Source organism: Podarcis liolepis, assembly GCF_965112155.1.
Source record: "Podarcis liolepis genome assembly, chromosome: 17".
NCBI classification, from domain to species: domain Eukaryota; kingdom Metazoa; phylum Chordata; class Lepidosauria; order Squamata; family Lacertidae; genus Podarcis; species Podarcis liolepis.
The window spans coordinates 43,003,620-43,018,005 of NC_139571.1; the positions used below are offsets into that span (position 1 = coordinate 43,003,620).

General features: G+C 45.6%; 2 protein-coding genes across 2 annotated transcripts; one reads left to right on the top strand and one right to left on the bottom strand.

Moving 5' to 3' along the window:
• Positions 1 to 433: 433 nt before the first annotated feature.
• Positions 434 to 4,808, top strand: LOC310696487 (cystatin-B-like). Its single transcript, XM_083482067.1, has 3 exons — positions 434 to 756; positions 2,765 to 2,866; positions 4,574 to 4,808. The coding sequence occupies exons 1-3, from the start codon at positions 691 to 693 to the stop codon at positions 4,700 to 4,702; spliced, it is 297 nt and encodes a 98-aa protein (XP_083338193.1). The 5' UTR covers positions 434 to 690; the 3' UTR covers positions 4,703 to 4,808.
• Positions 4,809 to 6,611: 1,803 nt separating this feature from the next.
• On the bottom strand, positions 6,612 to 11,965 carry LOC310696486 (cystatin-B-like). The gene is made up of 3 exons (XM_083482066.1): positions 11,813 to 11,965; positions 8,739 to 8,840; positions 6,612 to 6,837 (listed from the first exon to the last, which is right to left on the bottom strand). The coding sequence occupies exons 1-3, from the start codon at positions 11,876 to 11,878 to the stop codon at positions 6,709 to 6,711; spliced, it is 297 nt and encodes a 98-aa protein (XP_083338192.1). The 5' UTR covers positions 11,879 to 11,965; the 3' UTR covers positions 6,612 to 6,708.
• Positions 11,966 to 14,386: the final 2,421 nt, after the last annotated feature.

The following is a 14,386-nucleotide window of genomic DNA, read 5'->3' on the forward strand; positions in this document are numbered from 1 at the left end:
GCAGGGTGGGTGGGGTGGGAATGGTTTTCACTGGAAAGAGAGAACCTCTTCACTTGCCAAGCCCTCCTTCAGCTGCTATTTACATAGACCTAAACCCTCCAGAGGTTTTGGGCTAGCACCATCCAGGGTGACCGGTGTTCAGGGATGATGGGAGTTGTAGTCTAGCAACATCAGGAGGGGCACCAGGTTTAGGAAGACTGGTTTTAATTCACAGACCTTCGAGCTTTTTCATGCATCCTGTCCTCCCTTCTTGTTTGGCCTTGAACCAATGAAACAAGGAATCTGACTCTGGGTTGAGCAACCCAAGAAGAGGTGCTGTTCCAAAGAACAAAAGTCAGTCATGTGTCCATTACTCAAGCAGTTAAGCTTCTGGTGAGTCAGGAAGATTCCTCACCCCTCTTCAACTCTCACAAAACAAAAGCTTGATTGTGTTGTGTGGAAATCTTATCTTCTGCATGTTCAGGGAGATAAATCATGTTAAATTTGTATTTCCCCATACTGTAACAACCCATTGTCACAGAAGTCTACCTCTTTCTTCTTATTCTCAGGTGATGACTCTTCAAATTCATTTACATAAGAGTCATGTGACACTGTTAGAGTATATAATACGCCCGACTAAACTACTGGATCATAGTTGCTGCTGATTTTCCTGTGGAGCCTTCTCAGCACCTTCAAGTTTGACTTGTCACCATGATGGCTGGAGGCTTAACAGATGCCAGTCCTTCTACTCCAGATGTTCAGCAGCTGGCTGACAAGGTAAGTAAAAGAGCCCATTAAACATTGACAAATTTATATTTTGTATATAAATTAAACCAATGTGGAAAATGCACCTTACTTAGTAGCTGTCATTCAGTTGTGAAATAAGAATACCTGTTTATCTGGCCACAGATTGCATGTGTTATTTCAGAATCAATAACCTCCCTTGACTCAAAGTTTGGGGGTGCCAGTGACAATGCCCTATTCTAACTAATGGTGATGGGGAGGGGCATTGAGCCCCCCCAACTCTTTCCTCTCCTGTCCTGATACAGACCCCCTGTCTTGTGTCATCCATGCAAGGACCAGATTTGGAAAATGAATATCAATGCTGATAGTCTCACGATTTCAGATTCCCTTTATTTTGTAAATAAAGTAAAACAAAAATCCATAGGAGCTGTAGCAAAGAGTCTTGTGGCTGCTCGGAGGTTATTATGGAATAAGTTTTTGTGACACCTTACAGGCTTACAAACTGCTTGTGGCGCAAGTAAGGTGGTGTGTGTGTTGTTGGACTCTAGCCTACAAAAACTTTGATGCCACGAGACTTTTGTAGATTTCTTTTGAAAGAACGCTATTTGTTCTAGGGGAGCAGTTTAATATTTTCAGAGATCACAAAGCTAGCCATACTCAGATTCTTTTTCACAAAGGGCGGCAAATATGTTCCAGCAGCCTTAAGGGTTTTCAATGCAAAACCCGTTTCGCAACTCCTGTACGCTGCCAATATCTGGCATAATGGGGACCTGCCAAAGCTAGATGGCTTTCAGGCAAAATTGCTGCGATCTCTGCTGCAGGTACCCAACTGTGTCCCCAACTCCACACTTCTGTTAGAAGCTGGTGAATGCCCAATTTCAACTAAAGCGTGGTGGGCTGCCCTAAAACATTGGCTCAGGATTTCAGTGTTTGATCTAGGAAAGGGTTTGTACCAACACCTGACCAATTAGGAGTTTGTCAGCAAATGGCAGAAAACCATGGCTAAAAAAGCCACCTCTATTGGTCTGTCACCCCCCAACTGTATTACCTGGGTTATGAAGGCGCCCTAAAGACGTTAAAGCAAAGATTATGGGACAATGCACACAGTGACTTGTGATCTCGATCACACGCAGTCTGTAATCCGCTGGCAGTAGGAGTACAATATGGGCATGTCTTTAAGTTAACATCTTACATTAAAAACCTGACAGTACCAAACTATCAAAGGTTATTCACCAAAGCCAGACTAAATGTCTTTCCTTCTGCAGTGTTGGATGGCAGGTTGAGAGGAGTTCTCTACCAGGACAGACTTTGCTTGTGTGCTCAAGACATCGATTCCATAAAACATATTTTCTTGCACTGTGCAAAATATAAGCAAGCCAGGGCTGAACTGATATTACCCTTGCTGGTACCTTTCCCAGGAAAATCAGCGGCTCACTATGTTAGGTTCCTATTGGAAGACCGGACAAATGCTAGAACGTTAGCAGTGGCAAAGTTTTTATGGTGGTTGCAAGAACCAATGATCCCTATATTCTGAACAAAATGCTTGTTTAACCTGGAGGTAGGCTGTATGAATTGTGTATTGCTTTGTAATGATTTGTTGGGTCTCTGGACCGTAATAAAGGTTGATGATGATATTTTCAGAGACTAAATTGTTAGGTGTGGCCAAATGTATTGAGTCAGCCCACGCATTTTGACCACAATGTCATATAGCCTTTTCTGCCATTTTTACTGCGTTTCTTCTTCATAAAAACTTCCATCTCAAGAAGCGTTTGGTTGCATACAAAAATGCGTCTCTTTTCTAGGCAAGCAGGTTTGGCTTCTCTGGGAAGGGCAGCCCTGAGCGTCCACCCTTGGCCTGAGATCAGGACTTGTCTTGAAACAGCGGCTGTTTCTGCACTTGTCCCAAATGGATTTGGGGGTCTGCAGAATTTCTCAAACATAAAATGAATAACGGAGCAATGCAAACGCCCACCGTTTCCTATGGCTTTGGCTCAGTTCTTTGCTGCCCAAGAATGACAACTCTTCTTATTTTTAATTTCAGATGAAATCTCAGATAGAACAGAAGGAAAACAAGGTTTACACTGTTTTCACTGCTGTCGAGTACAAAACACAGGTGGTTGCTGGAACAAACTATTTCATTAAGGTCAGTGCTCCAACTGAGAAATGATCGGGAATTTTATTAATGAACTTTCTATTCTAAAAAGTCTACATTTTTAAAACTAGTTGTGGTGTTTGCCTCCTAGGATGGGTCATAAGGAAAGAGTTAAAATAGGTGTGATGTGATTGGCCAGTGAGAATGCAAGGGGGGAATAAAAGTTAGAGTGGGAGGTTTTGAAAGTCAGTTGAGGTTGAGGTTTGGGAGTTGAAGAAGGAAGAGGGAGGTTTAGGTGTGGGTTGGTCGAGTTTTATTGTGAGAGAGTGAGAGGAATTGTTAGGTAGAGTCAGATAGATAGTTGGAATAATCAGTTTGGAGTTGTTAGGAACTAAGAATAAGAAACTGACAAGAGAAAAATTAACTGAAACCATAAGCTTGTTCCTGCATTTAAAAATAAACTTGACTATTTGGTTATGTTAACAACTGACTGGACTCCGTGTGTCCCCGTGAGATACGGGGTGGTGGCAGCGGAAAAAGCAATCGCAGTGGCGGCACAGGGTCAATAGACCGTCAAACGTCCGGGGGCCCTGTGTGTGATCACCACACTAGTTTTTCTTGAAGAAGCTTAATCAAGCCATATATATATATATATATATATATATATATATATATATATATATGCGCTTTGAAGTATTAATTATTGAATCCCTTTGCCATTTAAAACTACGTCATCAGGAAGCTCTTGCATCACTTTAAAAATAGGCTGGCTTGCCTTTAGAGACGGACGTGTATCGTCCCTTCACTCGTTCTTCAAAATGAGAGAAATGCTGCCTGGTGCTGCCTGTTGGGTAAGATGCAGTTGGCGCTATGGTCTAAACCTCTGAGCCTCTTGGGCTTGCCAACTGGAAGGTTGGCAGTTTGAATCCCCGTGATAGGGTGAGCTCCCATTGCTCTGTCCCAGCTCCTGCCAACCTAGCAGTTCGAAAGCACACCAGTGCAAGTAGATAAATAGGTACCGCTGTGGCGGGAAGGTAAATGGCATTTCCGTGCACTCTGGCTTCCATCACGGTGTTCCGTTGTGCCAGAAGCGGTTTAGTCCTGCTGGCCACATGACCCGGAAAGCTGTCTGTGGACAAACGCCGGATCCCTCAGCCTGAAAGTGAGATGAGCGCCACAAACCCATAATCGCCTTTGACTGGACTTAATAATAATAATAATAATAATAATAATAAATAATAATAATAATAATAATAATAATAATAATAATAATAATAATAATTTATACCCCACCCATCTGGCTGGGTTTCCCCAGCCCCTCTTAAACTTAACCCTCCAGGGGTCCTTTTTTTTTTACCTAGTCCTTCTACCTTTTCATTTGGTTACTACAGTAAAACCCTGAAAAAGTTGTCCCTCTCACTGTGCAAAGCCGGCCAGTAGATTGTCCAGTCAAAGGGTCTCTAAGCAATGTGCATTTCCTGTTTAACACAATTCTTTTTATGCAAGCTACTTTTGCCTTAGGTTCCAATCATCCCTCCCTCTCTCAACTAAAAGCTTTTCACAGGAGTAGCTAATTTGTGATTCTGCCGGCCTCCTACTTTCATAATCTCCCCAAACTTTGAACTGTCTTGGCTGGGGCTGCTAGGAATTGGGAGTCCAACAGTAGCTGGAGGGTCACATTTTAGGATTGTTGATGTGAACTCGGGTAGTAATTAACCTCGAACATTTTAACCCTGGCTCATTCTCTCTTCCCCACAGGTTGATGTTGGCCAGGGTGAACATTTGCACTTGCGCGTATTCCAGCCCCTTCCTCACAAGAACGAAGCCCCTTCTTTGACCGCTTACCAGACTGGGAAGACGGCGAATGATCCACTGAACTACTTCTAAGGAGAAGTAGCCCTTTCTGCTGCCATCTTGTGTATGTTTTTTAACAGATACAGGATGCAGACTGACATGTCAAAATCAGCTACAAATAAAACATCTCGTTTGGGAAGTTTTAGGTTGTGATTCTGCATTGTATTCCGTGTAATAGCAACATTTATTCCTCGTACTCCTTTTCCACTAGTAAGACACAGGGATAGAAAGTGAATAGTATACTTTGTGCACTTACAGGCTTCCCGGAAAACAAGGCAAACGATTGCCAGTAGGCACAATTTCATAATTTATCTCTCTAGAATTTAAGGATATGATTGCAAAGGCAACTACTAAACTGCATTTACCTCACACTCACAGGACCCACATAACATTTGTAAAGGGGACCCCTGACCATTAGGTCCAGTCGTAACCGACTCTGGGGTCGCGGCGCTCATCTCGCTTTATTGGCCGAGGGAGCCGGCGTTTGTCCGCAGACAGCTTCCAGGTTGTGTGGCCAGCATGACTAAGCCGCTTCTGGCAAACCAGAGCAGCTCACGGAAACGGCGTTTACCTTCCCGCCGGAGCGGTACCTATTTATCTACTTGCACTTTTTGGCATGCTTTTGAACTGATAGGTTGGCAGGAGCTGGGACCGAGCAACGGGAGCTCACCCCGTCGTGGGGATTCGAACCGCCGACCTTCTGATCGGCAAGTCCTAGGCTCTGGTTTAACCCACAGCGCCACCCGCGTCCCTAACATTTGTCTTAGAACATCCAAAAAAAAAAAAAGGCTTGCCCAGTCTTTCCTGCTTCACCCAAACAAGGCAGCCAGTTGGTTGCTGTTGTTTTTCAAGGAAATAGAGGGAAGAAGCTTCTCTTTCAATTACTGTGTGGAAGACAGAGCTGGTATTCTCAGATATGAAGGAACAACCATTGTGGGCCTTGTCAGCAGCCATAGGCACAATCTGAAACCTGCACAGCCTCATTTGAATCTGTGCTACCGCCTCCTACAGTCCACATGGGTGTAGGCAAGGGGAGGCGGCAGGCAGCTCCTGCCCCCTATAGCCTCAAAAATTATTGAAAAGCATTAAAAATACTCAGCTAACTGAGGTTCTGTTCCCATCGCAGAAGCCAGTTCCCCCCAGTCAGAAGCCTGCCCTCATAATGCCTTTACCCATGATCTCCCCAAAAAAGCTCAGTAACCTTGGGGGGTGATCTCCCCTAGAAGTTCGACAACTTTTTTGCCTTCTCCCCAACCAAAATCCTGGCTATGCCCATAACAGTCCATCTTAACTACTGTGGCCAGATCCAGACACCATCAGCCAGTCTCCCCCCACTTCCCATTTACCATCCAACCTAATGAAGAGCTGAGCTGAACCTGACCTTCAACACTTATGAAGTTTCCCCTATTAACATGGGCTTTTTTTTTTAAGCAAGCAACTTGATTTATTGAGAAGGATCCAAAGAAGTGGTATACAAAAATGAATGCACATCAGATGAATTCTTGGGTATATAATGACTACGTAGCCCTATTCAGACGTTGCTCACATGTCAGGCATAAGCGCATAGAGGATTGGGACCTGGTTTTAGCCCCACTCAGTGTCTCCCCCCTTTTTTCTTTTTAGAAAGCACATGGTCATGGTTGTGTGAGCAGAAATCCCAGTAATATGTGCGCTCCTGCTCGTGAGTAGGGGGGTCTCCACAGCTGGGACACCTGATTAGTCAAGTGCCATGAATTAGGCTTTCTGCTCATACAAAATGTTGCTGAACACATGTGGGGGGGGGGTGATAGCGTGAGGTAAAAAGCACATCCCCAGTCCTTGATCTATGCGCTTACAGTTTACACACAAGTAGCACATAAATACTTGTGCGCAACAAAAATTAATACAATCAAAGCATGGCTACATTACTACAATTTTAAAGCACGATGCTATTTTTTAAAAAAAGAAAGAAAGAAAAATCATTTGCATTTGGCAAAATAAACACCAGTTTTCAACTGAGTAAAAAAACTGCAGAGGGAGAAAGGCTTCTGCAGAACTGCTTAGAAGTAAGCCAGTTCATCGTGCTTTGCTTTCTTGCTTTGGTAACTGGTGAGCTCCAGCGGTTTGTTTTCATGAGGGAGTCTCTTGTACACTCTCATGTGAAGGAACTCGTCATTGCCAATGTGGACCTGGGAAGGAAGAAAAAGGGGCCTGTAAATTGTGTTAAGTGAAGGCATAATAATAATAATAATAATAATAATAATAATAATAATAATAATAATAATAATTTATTTATACCCCACCCATCTGGCTGGGCTTCCCCAGCCACTCTGGGCGGCTTCTGAAAAAATATTAAAATACTGTAATACATCAAACATTAAAAGCTTCCCTAAACAGGTCTGCCTTCAGATGTCTTCTAAAAGTCTGGTATTTGTTGTTCTCTTTGACATCTGGTGGGAGGGCGTTCCGCAGGGCAGGTGCCACCACTGAGAAGGCCCCCTGCCTGGTTCCCTGTAACTTGGCTTCTTGCAGGGAGGGAACCGCCAGAAGGCCCTCAGCACTGGACCTCAGCGTCCAGGCAAAACGATGGAGGTGGAGAAGCTCCTTCAGGTATAGTGGACCGAGGCCGTTTAGGGGAAAGGTCATCCTCTATAGCTTAGGCATCAGCACTCGTCTCACTTCATTATAGTTGTACTGTAGTTGGGAAGGGGAGGAGTCAAGCTTCTTTCCTATGGAAGGATTGCTTTTCACATCTCCGTGACGCCCAACAAATGCCAGGAGCTCCTGTATAGCCTACTCTGTCCTAAGGGAGTCATCTGCCTAACGTTCCTCAGGGAAATCATCCAATCCCTCACTTCTCTGAGGCTTCAGCAGCACCAACACAAATGATTGCTTCACGGGTGCAAACTGCAGTATCAGCACAGATGTATTACTGCTGCTATTGTTAGAATGAAAACCAATATTTAGTAAATGGGGCCTAATTCTCAGTGAAACAATCAATTACTGTAGCAGATGTATCAGTTCAGACGGTGGGGGGAGGAATCAAATGACTGAACTCTCTTTCACACTATTAAAAGGTAAAGGGACCCCTGACCATTAGGTCCAGTCGTGGCCAACTCTGGGGTTGCGGCGCTCATCTCGCTTTATTGGCCGAGGGAGCCGGCGTACAGCTTCCGGGTCATGTGGCCAGCAGGACTAAGCCGCTTCTGGCGAACCAGAGCAGCGCACGGAAACGCCGTTTACCTTCCCGCCGGAGTGGTACCTATTTATCCATTTGCACTTTGACGTGCTTTGGAACTGCTAGGTTGGCAGGAGCAGGGACCGAACAACGGGAGCTCACTCCGTGGCGGGGATTCAAACCGCCGACCTTCTGATCAGCAAGTCCTAGGCTCTGTGGTTTAACCCACAGCGCCACCCGCGTCACGCTATTACCACCATCCAAAATAATTTATCTCCACATTTAAAAGCAGTATGCTGGGGAGAAGGCAAGAGTAGAATTCCAGCCCCTTAACAGAACCCAGCCTCTTGGATAATGCTGTTGTCCTGGGTGAATTTCCACCCCCCATCTCTCCCACTTCCCCATTCATCACTTCTACGGGTGCTGCTACAGGTCCTCTGTCTTTGAGCTCTTTGCTCTCCTACTTTTAAGGCTCGCCGGGTTCTGGGAGATGGAGGGTCTGGAATGTTTTCCAATGACAACAGGTCAGCCGGGTGTTGTTCTGGGCTCACATGAGTTCCCAACTTTTCTCCTCATCTGCCTCTGAGGTGCGAACTCCCGCAAACCACTGTTGTAATTCTGAACTGTCTTCTTCTCTGGAAGGGTCATGCTGGGCAGGCGGTCTCCACCATTCCTCCTCTGCCCAGTACCTGACACCCAGCCACTACCCAGGATTTACCGCCTCAGCCCTAAGCTTGGCTTCCAAAGGCTCAGACTCGGGCAAAATCACCTGGAAAATACCCTGGATGCTTTAATTTGTTAACATATAATAGAGAAACTGTCCATTATTAGCAGATATACTGCATTTGACTTGCTAGCCACAAGAGCGAATGTGTGCTTTACAACAACAAAAACAGCAGGCATATACGGTACCTTGATGAAGTAGTTTATTCCAGCAACCATCTGCGTCTTAAACTCAACTGCTTCGAAGACTTCAAAGCTTCTGCCTTCTTTCTCTTCCACTTGCCCTTTCACCTTTGGGAACAGAAAACGGTGGGGTGGGGTGGGGAGGAATCAGAATTTGTTTGCTGCTTAAAATATTGTGAGGCCTGCCAAAATCTCTGCCATTTGTGCCTGGAGAGGTTTTAAAGACCAGATGTAGAGGTGAAAGAAGAACCGAGAGCTGGGAAAGTTCTGCTCCCCGTGGGGATACTGCTCAAGACAGTATCCCCACCCCATGGAAGCTTCTCCCCCCTCCCCCTCCTCTGCTTTAGATGACCTATAATACAATGTGGAAAATAGAATCCTAGCTGCTTTGAAATAGAGCAAACCCACCCAGCATTAGGAAACTCCCAAGCTTCCTCCATCTCGGCCCTCCAGATGTTTTTGGCCTACAACTCCCATGATCCCTAGCTAGAAGGACCAGCAGTCAGGGATGCTGGGAACTGTAGTGTCAAAACATCTGTAGGGCCGAGGTTGAGGAAGCCTGCCCTAGCAATTTCCGAAACTCCCATTGTTCTAGGCGCATTTTGCGACAGGGAATTTCATCAGCGCGAGCAGTTTCTGAACTCTGGGTGCAGTACAGTGCCTGAGATTTCAGATTAAAATTACAAAGTGGAAGGATAGGAGGACCTTTTTCTGACTCCCCACTTCCAGCTACTCTGTCAAGACTGGGGAAGAGACCCTATTGAGAATATTAGGGGGGTGGGTAGCGGATGTCCAACAGGTAGATCATGATCAGATAGATCAGATTGCGGGGTGCACCTGGTGGATCCTGGTAGATTTTTGGCCCCTCAGTGTTCTCCCCCCCCCCAAAAAAAACCCCAACTTTGGCTTCCTAAAAAAAGCTCAGCAACTTCGGGTGGATCACTGCCAAATTTTTTTTATACTGTGAGTAGATCACAGACTACTGAGAGTTGGACGTCCCAGCACTTTCATATATCACTTTCTAATACTGTTCCCTAGCACAGCCAACCCCAGTGGGGTGTCCTGTCAACATCTATCAGCTGATCAGCACCAATAGGGAGTCTCGCTTGCAAAGGAACAACCATCATCCTCTGCTGCTCATCCATCAATGAGGCTGGGCAACTGCTCTAGACCAGCAGAAGACCTAGCAGAAAAGCTGAGCCCTGTGAATACCTGTGGATGGATCATAGTTATGAGTGGCCTCCAGATGAAATGTCCCAGACAGTTCCAAGTAACTGAGAATGGAAAATATGCAACTACAAGGAGGGATAGAGGAAGTGAAAGAGGAACGTGCTGAAACCAAAAAGTTCCAAAGTAACTGAGCAATTACAGGGGGTGTGGATCACAGGATCTAAAAGAACGATTTAAACTGCACAAATTCTTATTTTCTTTCGTTGATGAGGGTAATGTTGGTTCAAAACAGAGCTGAATGAGCAGCCCCCAGCAAGGAACCAGAAATGTTCCTGTGCCCCTGAAATAAGCCTTGAGCCGCCCCATTGCTATATATCTCCATAACTTAGGGCAAGTCCACTTTGAGATTGGGACGCTTCAACCACAAGGAAGCACTGAGTCAAATGCTGTGCAAGGCTGACTCAGGGAAAATGCCCTCCTTGCTATTTTTAAGGTGGGATGATCAAACGGCAAGTTTCCAATCTAAGAAACGAACTTCTTATGTGGATGCTTGTTTCTAAGGGAAAGGAAGACCCAAAGCATTTCTGCACCTTTGGGGGGGGGGAATTCATTTCTTACTTATCAAATCTGCATATACAAAACACTGCCCTGCCTCCCCACATCATGAAATTTGGCTTTGATTATGCGTTTTGCTGTTTTTATTTTTCTACATTATTTGCTCTCTGCTTATTTGGAAAACACAACCTCTGTGCTGCTCCTGTATTTTGTAACTTTGATCATGTTTTGTTTGTATTTTTGTTAAAAAAAACCACACACCCTCTTTTTAAAGTTATGCATATTGTGGGGAATGCTCTCTTGGAAGTGTCGATCTATCATTTGGGGGAGCCCAAACTTATTTTGGGATGCGGGTTCACATATAGTCCTACTCTTAACTGAGGCTGCTCACTTAATTCCACTTCACTATGTCCTGGGAAGGACAAATAAGGAACTAGGACTAAGTAACCAATCTCAGCACCGTCTTTTGCTTTGGATAAGGAAGACTCCATAAGTTAAAGCAATAGTCCCCGGAAATGCGGGGGGGGGGGGGCTGGTTTATGTACTTTTAAACCAATGCACGGCTCCGAAGTGCTTCCTTCCATTTCTTTTCTAAAATCTATCCAGCCCCTTAATGAAACCCCAGTTGCCCAAGTGCACAAAAACTTCCTCCACAATGCACAACTTTTCGTTTTGGGGAAATTGCCCAAAATGCGCCTAGTATTAGAATAAACCTTGGAGCGACATGATCCACACCTGAGCATCAATGACAGAGGTATGGAAACAACAAATATGTTCCAGTTACAAATAGGTAGCCGTGTTGGTCTGCCATAGTCAAAATAAAAAAATTCCTTCCAGTAGCACCTTAAAGACCAACTAAGTTAGTTCTTGGTATGAGCTTTCGTGTGCATGCACACTTCTTCAGATACACAAGAAGTGTGCATGCACACGAAAGCTCATACCAAGAACTAACTTAGTTGGTCTTTAAGGTGCTACTGGAAGGAATTTTTTTATTTTAACAAATATGTTGCTCTGCGCGCGTCAGCACTTCCAGGTCGACCTCTCTGGCACCTGGACTAACATGGCGACGACTACAGATCTTCTGTGGGCGAAGGGGGCGGCTAGTCCTCATGAGCCCCGGGGGGGGGGTCAAGGGAGGAAGCGGAGAAGGGAGGGCCTCGCCTTTCATGCCAGATGTTGGGAAGCCGAGGAGCAAGCGCCGCTGGAGGAGGAGGAGGAGGAGGAGAGAGAAGAGAGCGACTCTCTCCAGGCTGCGCTTTTACCTTCCCCACATCCCCAGCCAGCCAGCCAGCCCCCCGTCCCCGTCCAGAGGTTTCTCCAGCTGCGTCCAAGTGCCAGGAGGCTCCCTTCCTTACTTCCTGGGCGATTTGCTGCGTCTCGGCCGTGGCTGCCTTGGCCTCGCTGGTCCCTCCGCACTTCATCCTCGGGCAGCGCCTTGCGCGTAAAAACGAAACTCCGGTGCGCAAAGAGGACCTTCGCCACTGGCCGCCCCCCTGTCAGCTGGTCAAGTGATGCAGCTGGGCAGGCGGAGAGAGGGAGGGAGGAGAGGAGGAGAGGAGGAGGCTGACGCAGCGCAGGAAGGAAGGAAGAGAGGATTTCTCTCCTTCAGCGCTGCAGAAGCCATTTTTTTTTCAACGCAAAAGATCGAGAGAGACACGCAGAGATATCCGAGAAGCAAGCCCGGATTTCGCTCCAAAGTGTTCCCCTGCATTGCATTGCAAGGACTGGAGTGCCCTCCGCGCATTCCCGGAATTTATGCTCTGCCCAAACCAGACCTCGACTGGTGTCGATTATTTATTGCATTTATTGCTAAACGGCCCTGCTAGTTCAAAAACAAAGGCAGCCGGTTGCAAAGGAGCGCGCGCGCGGCTTGCAAAGCCTTGCAATTGTGTGGCCGGCGGTTAACGTTGCAAACTGGGAGAAGGGCGAGGTCGACAGGGACCAAGTAATGGGATCCGGTGTCGTTATCCTATTGTGGATCTGGAATCGGGCTAAACAAGTACAGAACAAGTCGAGACAGCTACTTGCCAGCTGTTGTTAACATTGCAAAGCGACAATTTGTTGTTGACAAAGGACAGCTGGACATATAAAGGGCCCCATTACCTTCAGTAGCTTAGGGCCTCATCAGACCTAAATCCGGCCCTGATGCTGTGTATACACAACATTCTGTGATAGAGTGAATGAAGACTTGGTGCTTGGTTTTTGTTTTAAAAGGGGGGGCAGTAATTTTAAATCATTGTTCCAGTTTGTAGCATACTGGCCATCTTTCCCTTGAAAATTGCTTAGTTGAAATATAATACCTGGTTGGTGGATGGGAAGGGTTTGGAGTGACTTCAATAGATGTAAGAAAAAGGTAAAGGACCCCTGGCAGTTAAGTCCAGTTGTGAACAACTCGGGTTACGGAGCTCATCTTGCTTTACTGACCGAGGGAGCCAACATTTGTCCGGGTCATGTGGCCAGCAGGACTAAGCCTTCTGGTGAAACCAGAGCAGCGCACAGAAATGCCATTTACCTTCCCGCCAAAGTGGTACTGAATTATACTCGGATAACTATCGACTTGCAAGTGCTTTCAAACTGCTAGGTCGTGGGGATTTGAACCGCCAACCTTCTGATTGGCAAGTCCTAGGCTCTGTGGTTTAACCCACAGCGCCACCTGCATCCCTTTTAGATGTACAGCTCCACTCACTAGAATCATAGAATCATAGAGTTGGAATAGACCACAAGGGCCATCAAGTCCAACCCCCTGCCAAGCAGGAAACACCATCAGAGCACTCCTGACATATGGCTGTCAAGCCTCTGCTTAAAGACCTCCAAAGCAGGAGACTCCACCACACTCCTTGGCAGCAAATTCCACTGTCAAACAGCTCTTACTGTCAGGAAGTTCTTCCTAATGTTTGGGTGGAATCTTCTTTCTTGTAGTTTGGATCCATTGCTCCGTGTCCGCTTCTCTGGAGCAGCAGAAAACAACCTTTCTCCCTCCTCTATGTGACATCCTTTTATAATTACAGAAGAAATTTCATTTCACTTTGACAATTAAAAACCTTGGTGTTTGACCCTTAAGAGCGTCTTTTTCGGTTTAAAGTCAAGTGTTCTTTCTCTGCTCTATCTCTAACTTAAATTTAACCGCCATGACATGATTGCATAATTATTGTAGCTTGCAAAACCAGATAAATCTTAGCACAATGTATAAAGTCACTTTCCAGATAATCATCACTGAAGTTAGACTGTTATTTTACAGGAAAGCAGGTGAACTACCATGTGAAATTGGATATGATCAAGTGTGTTTATTCTGCCCAGAACTACCTGGGAAAAGGCATGTAAATTCAGATTGCAGTCCTATGCAACCTTTCAAGTTTCAAATAAGTATGGACAGGATTTGGGCTGCATATCAAGTAGTAAGAGCCAGACAGCAAAAGGAAGACTTTAAGTGTGTCCTTCTCCTTTAAACGGTTGGAGAGAGACCCATAAGAGGCCAAGCTAGCTTGTGGTGGGCAGAGGGAGGATCCTGCCAACTTCATATTTACATGTGTAGCGTGAAAGCATTCAGCACACATCATATTTGACCTTGGGTGTAATGATGCTTTTGAAAACACACAAACCTTTAACTGGATTTTGCACTTCCTGGCATAGTTCCAACAACTGAGCTATTTTTTTAAAGTAACTGAGCAGAAGTCAATTACAGTGGTACCTCGGGTTACAGATGCTTCAGGTTACAGACTCCGCTAACCCAGAAATAGTACTTCGGGTTAAGAACTTTGCTTCAGGATGAGAACAGAAATCGTGCAGCGATCGTGCGGCAGCAGCAGGAGGCCCCATTAGCTAAAGTGGTGTTCAGGTTAAGAACAGTTTCAGGTTAAGAATTGACCTCCAGAACAAATTAAGTTCTTAACCCGAGGTACCACTGTATACAATTCCCAGAGCTTGCCCCC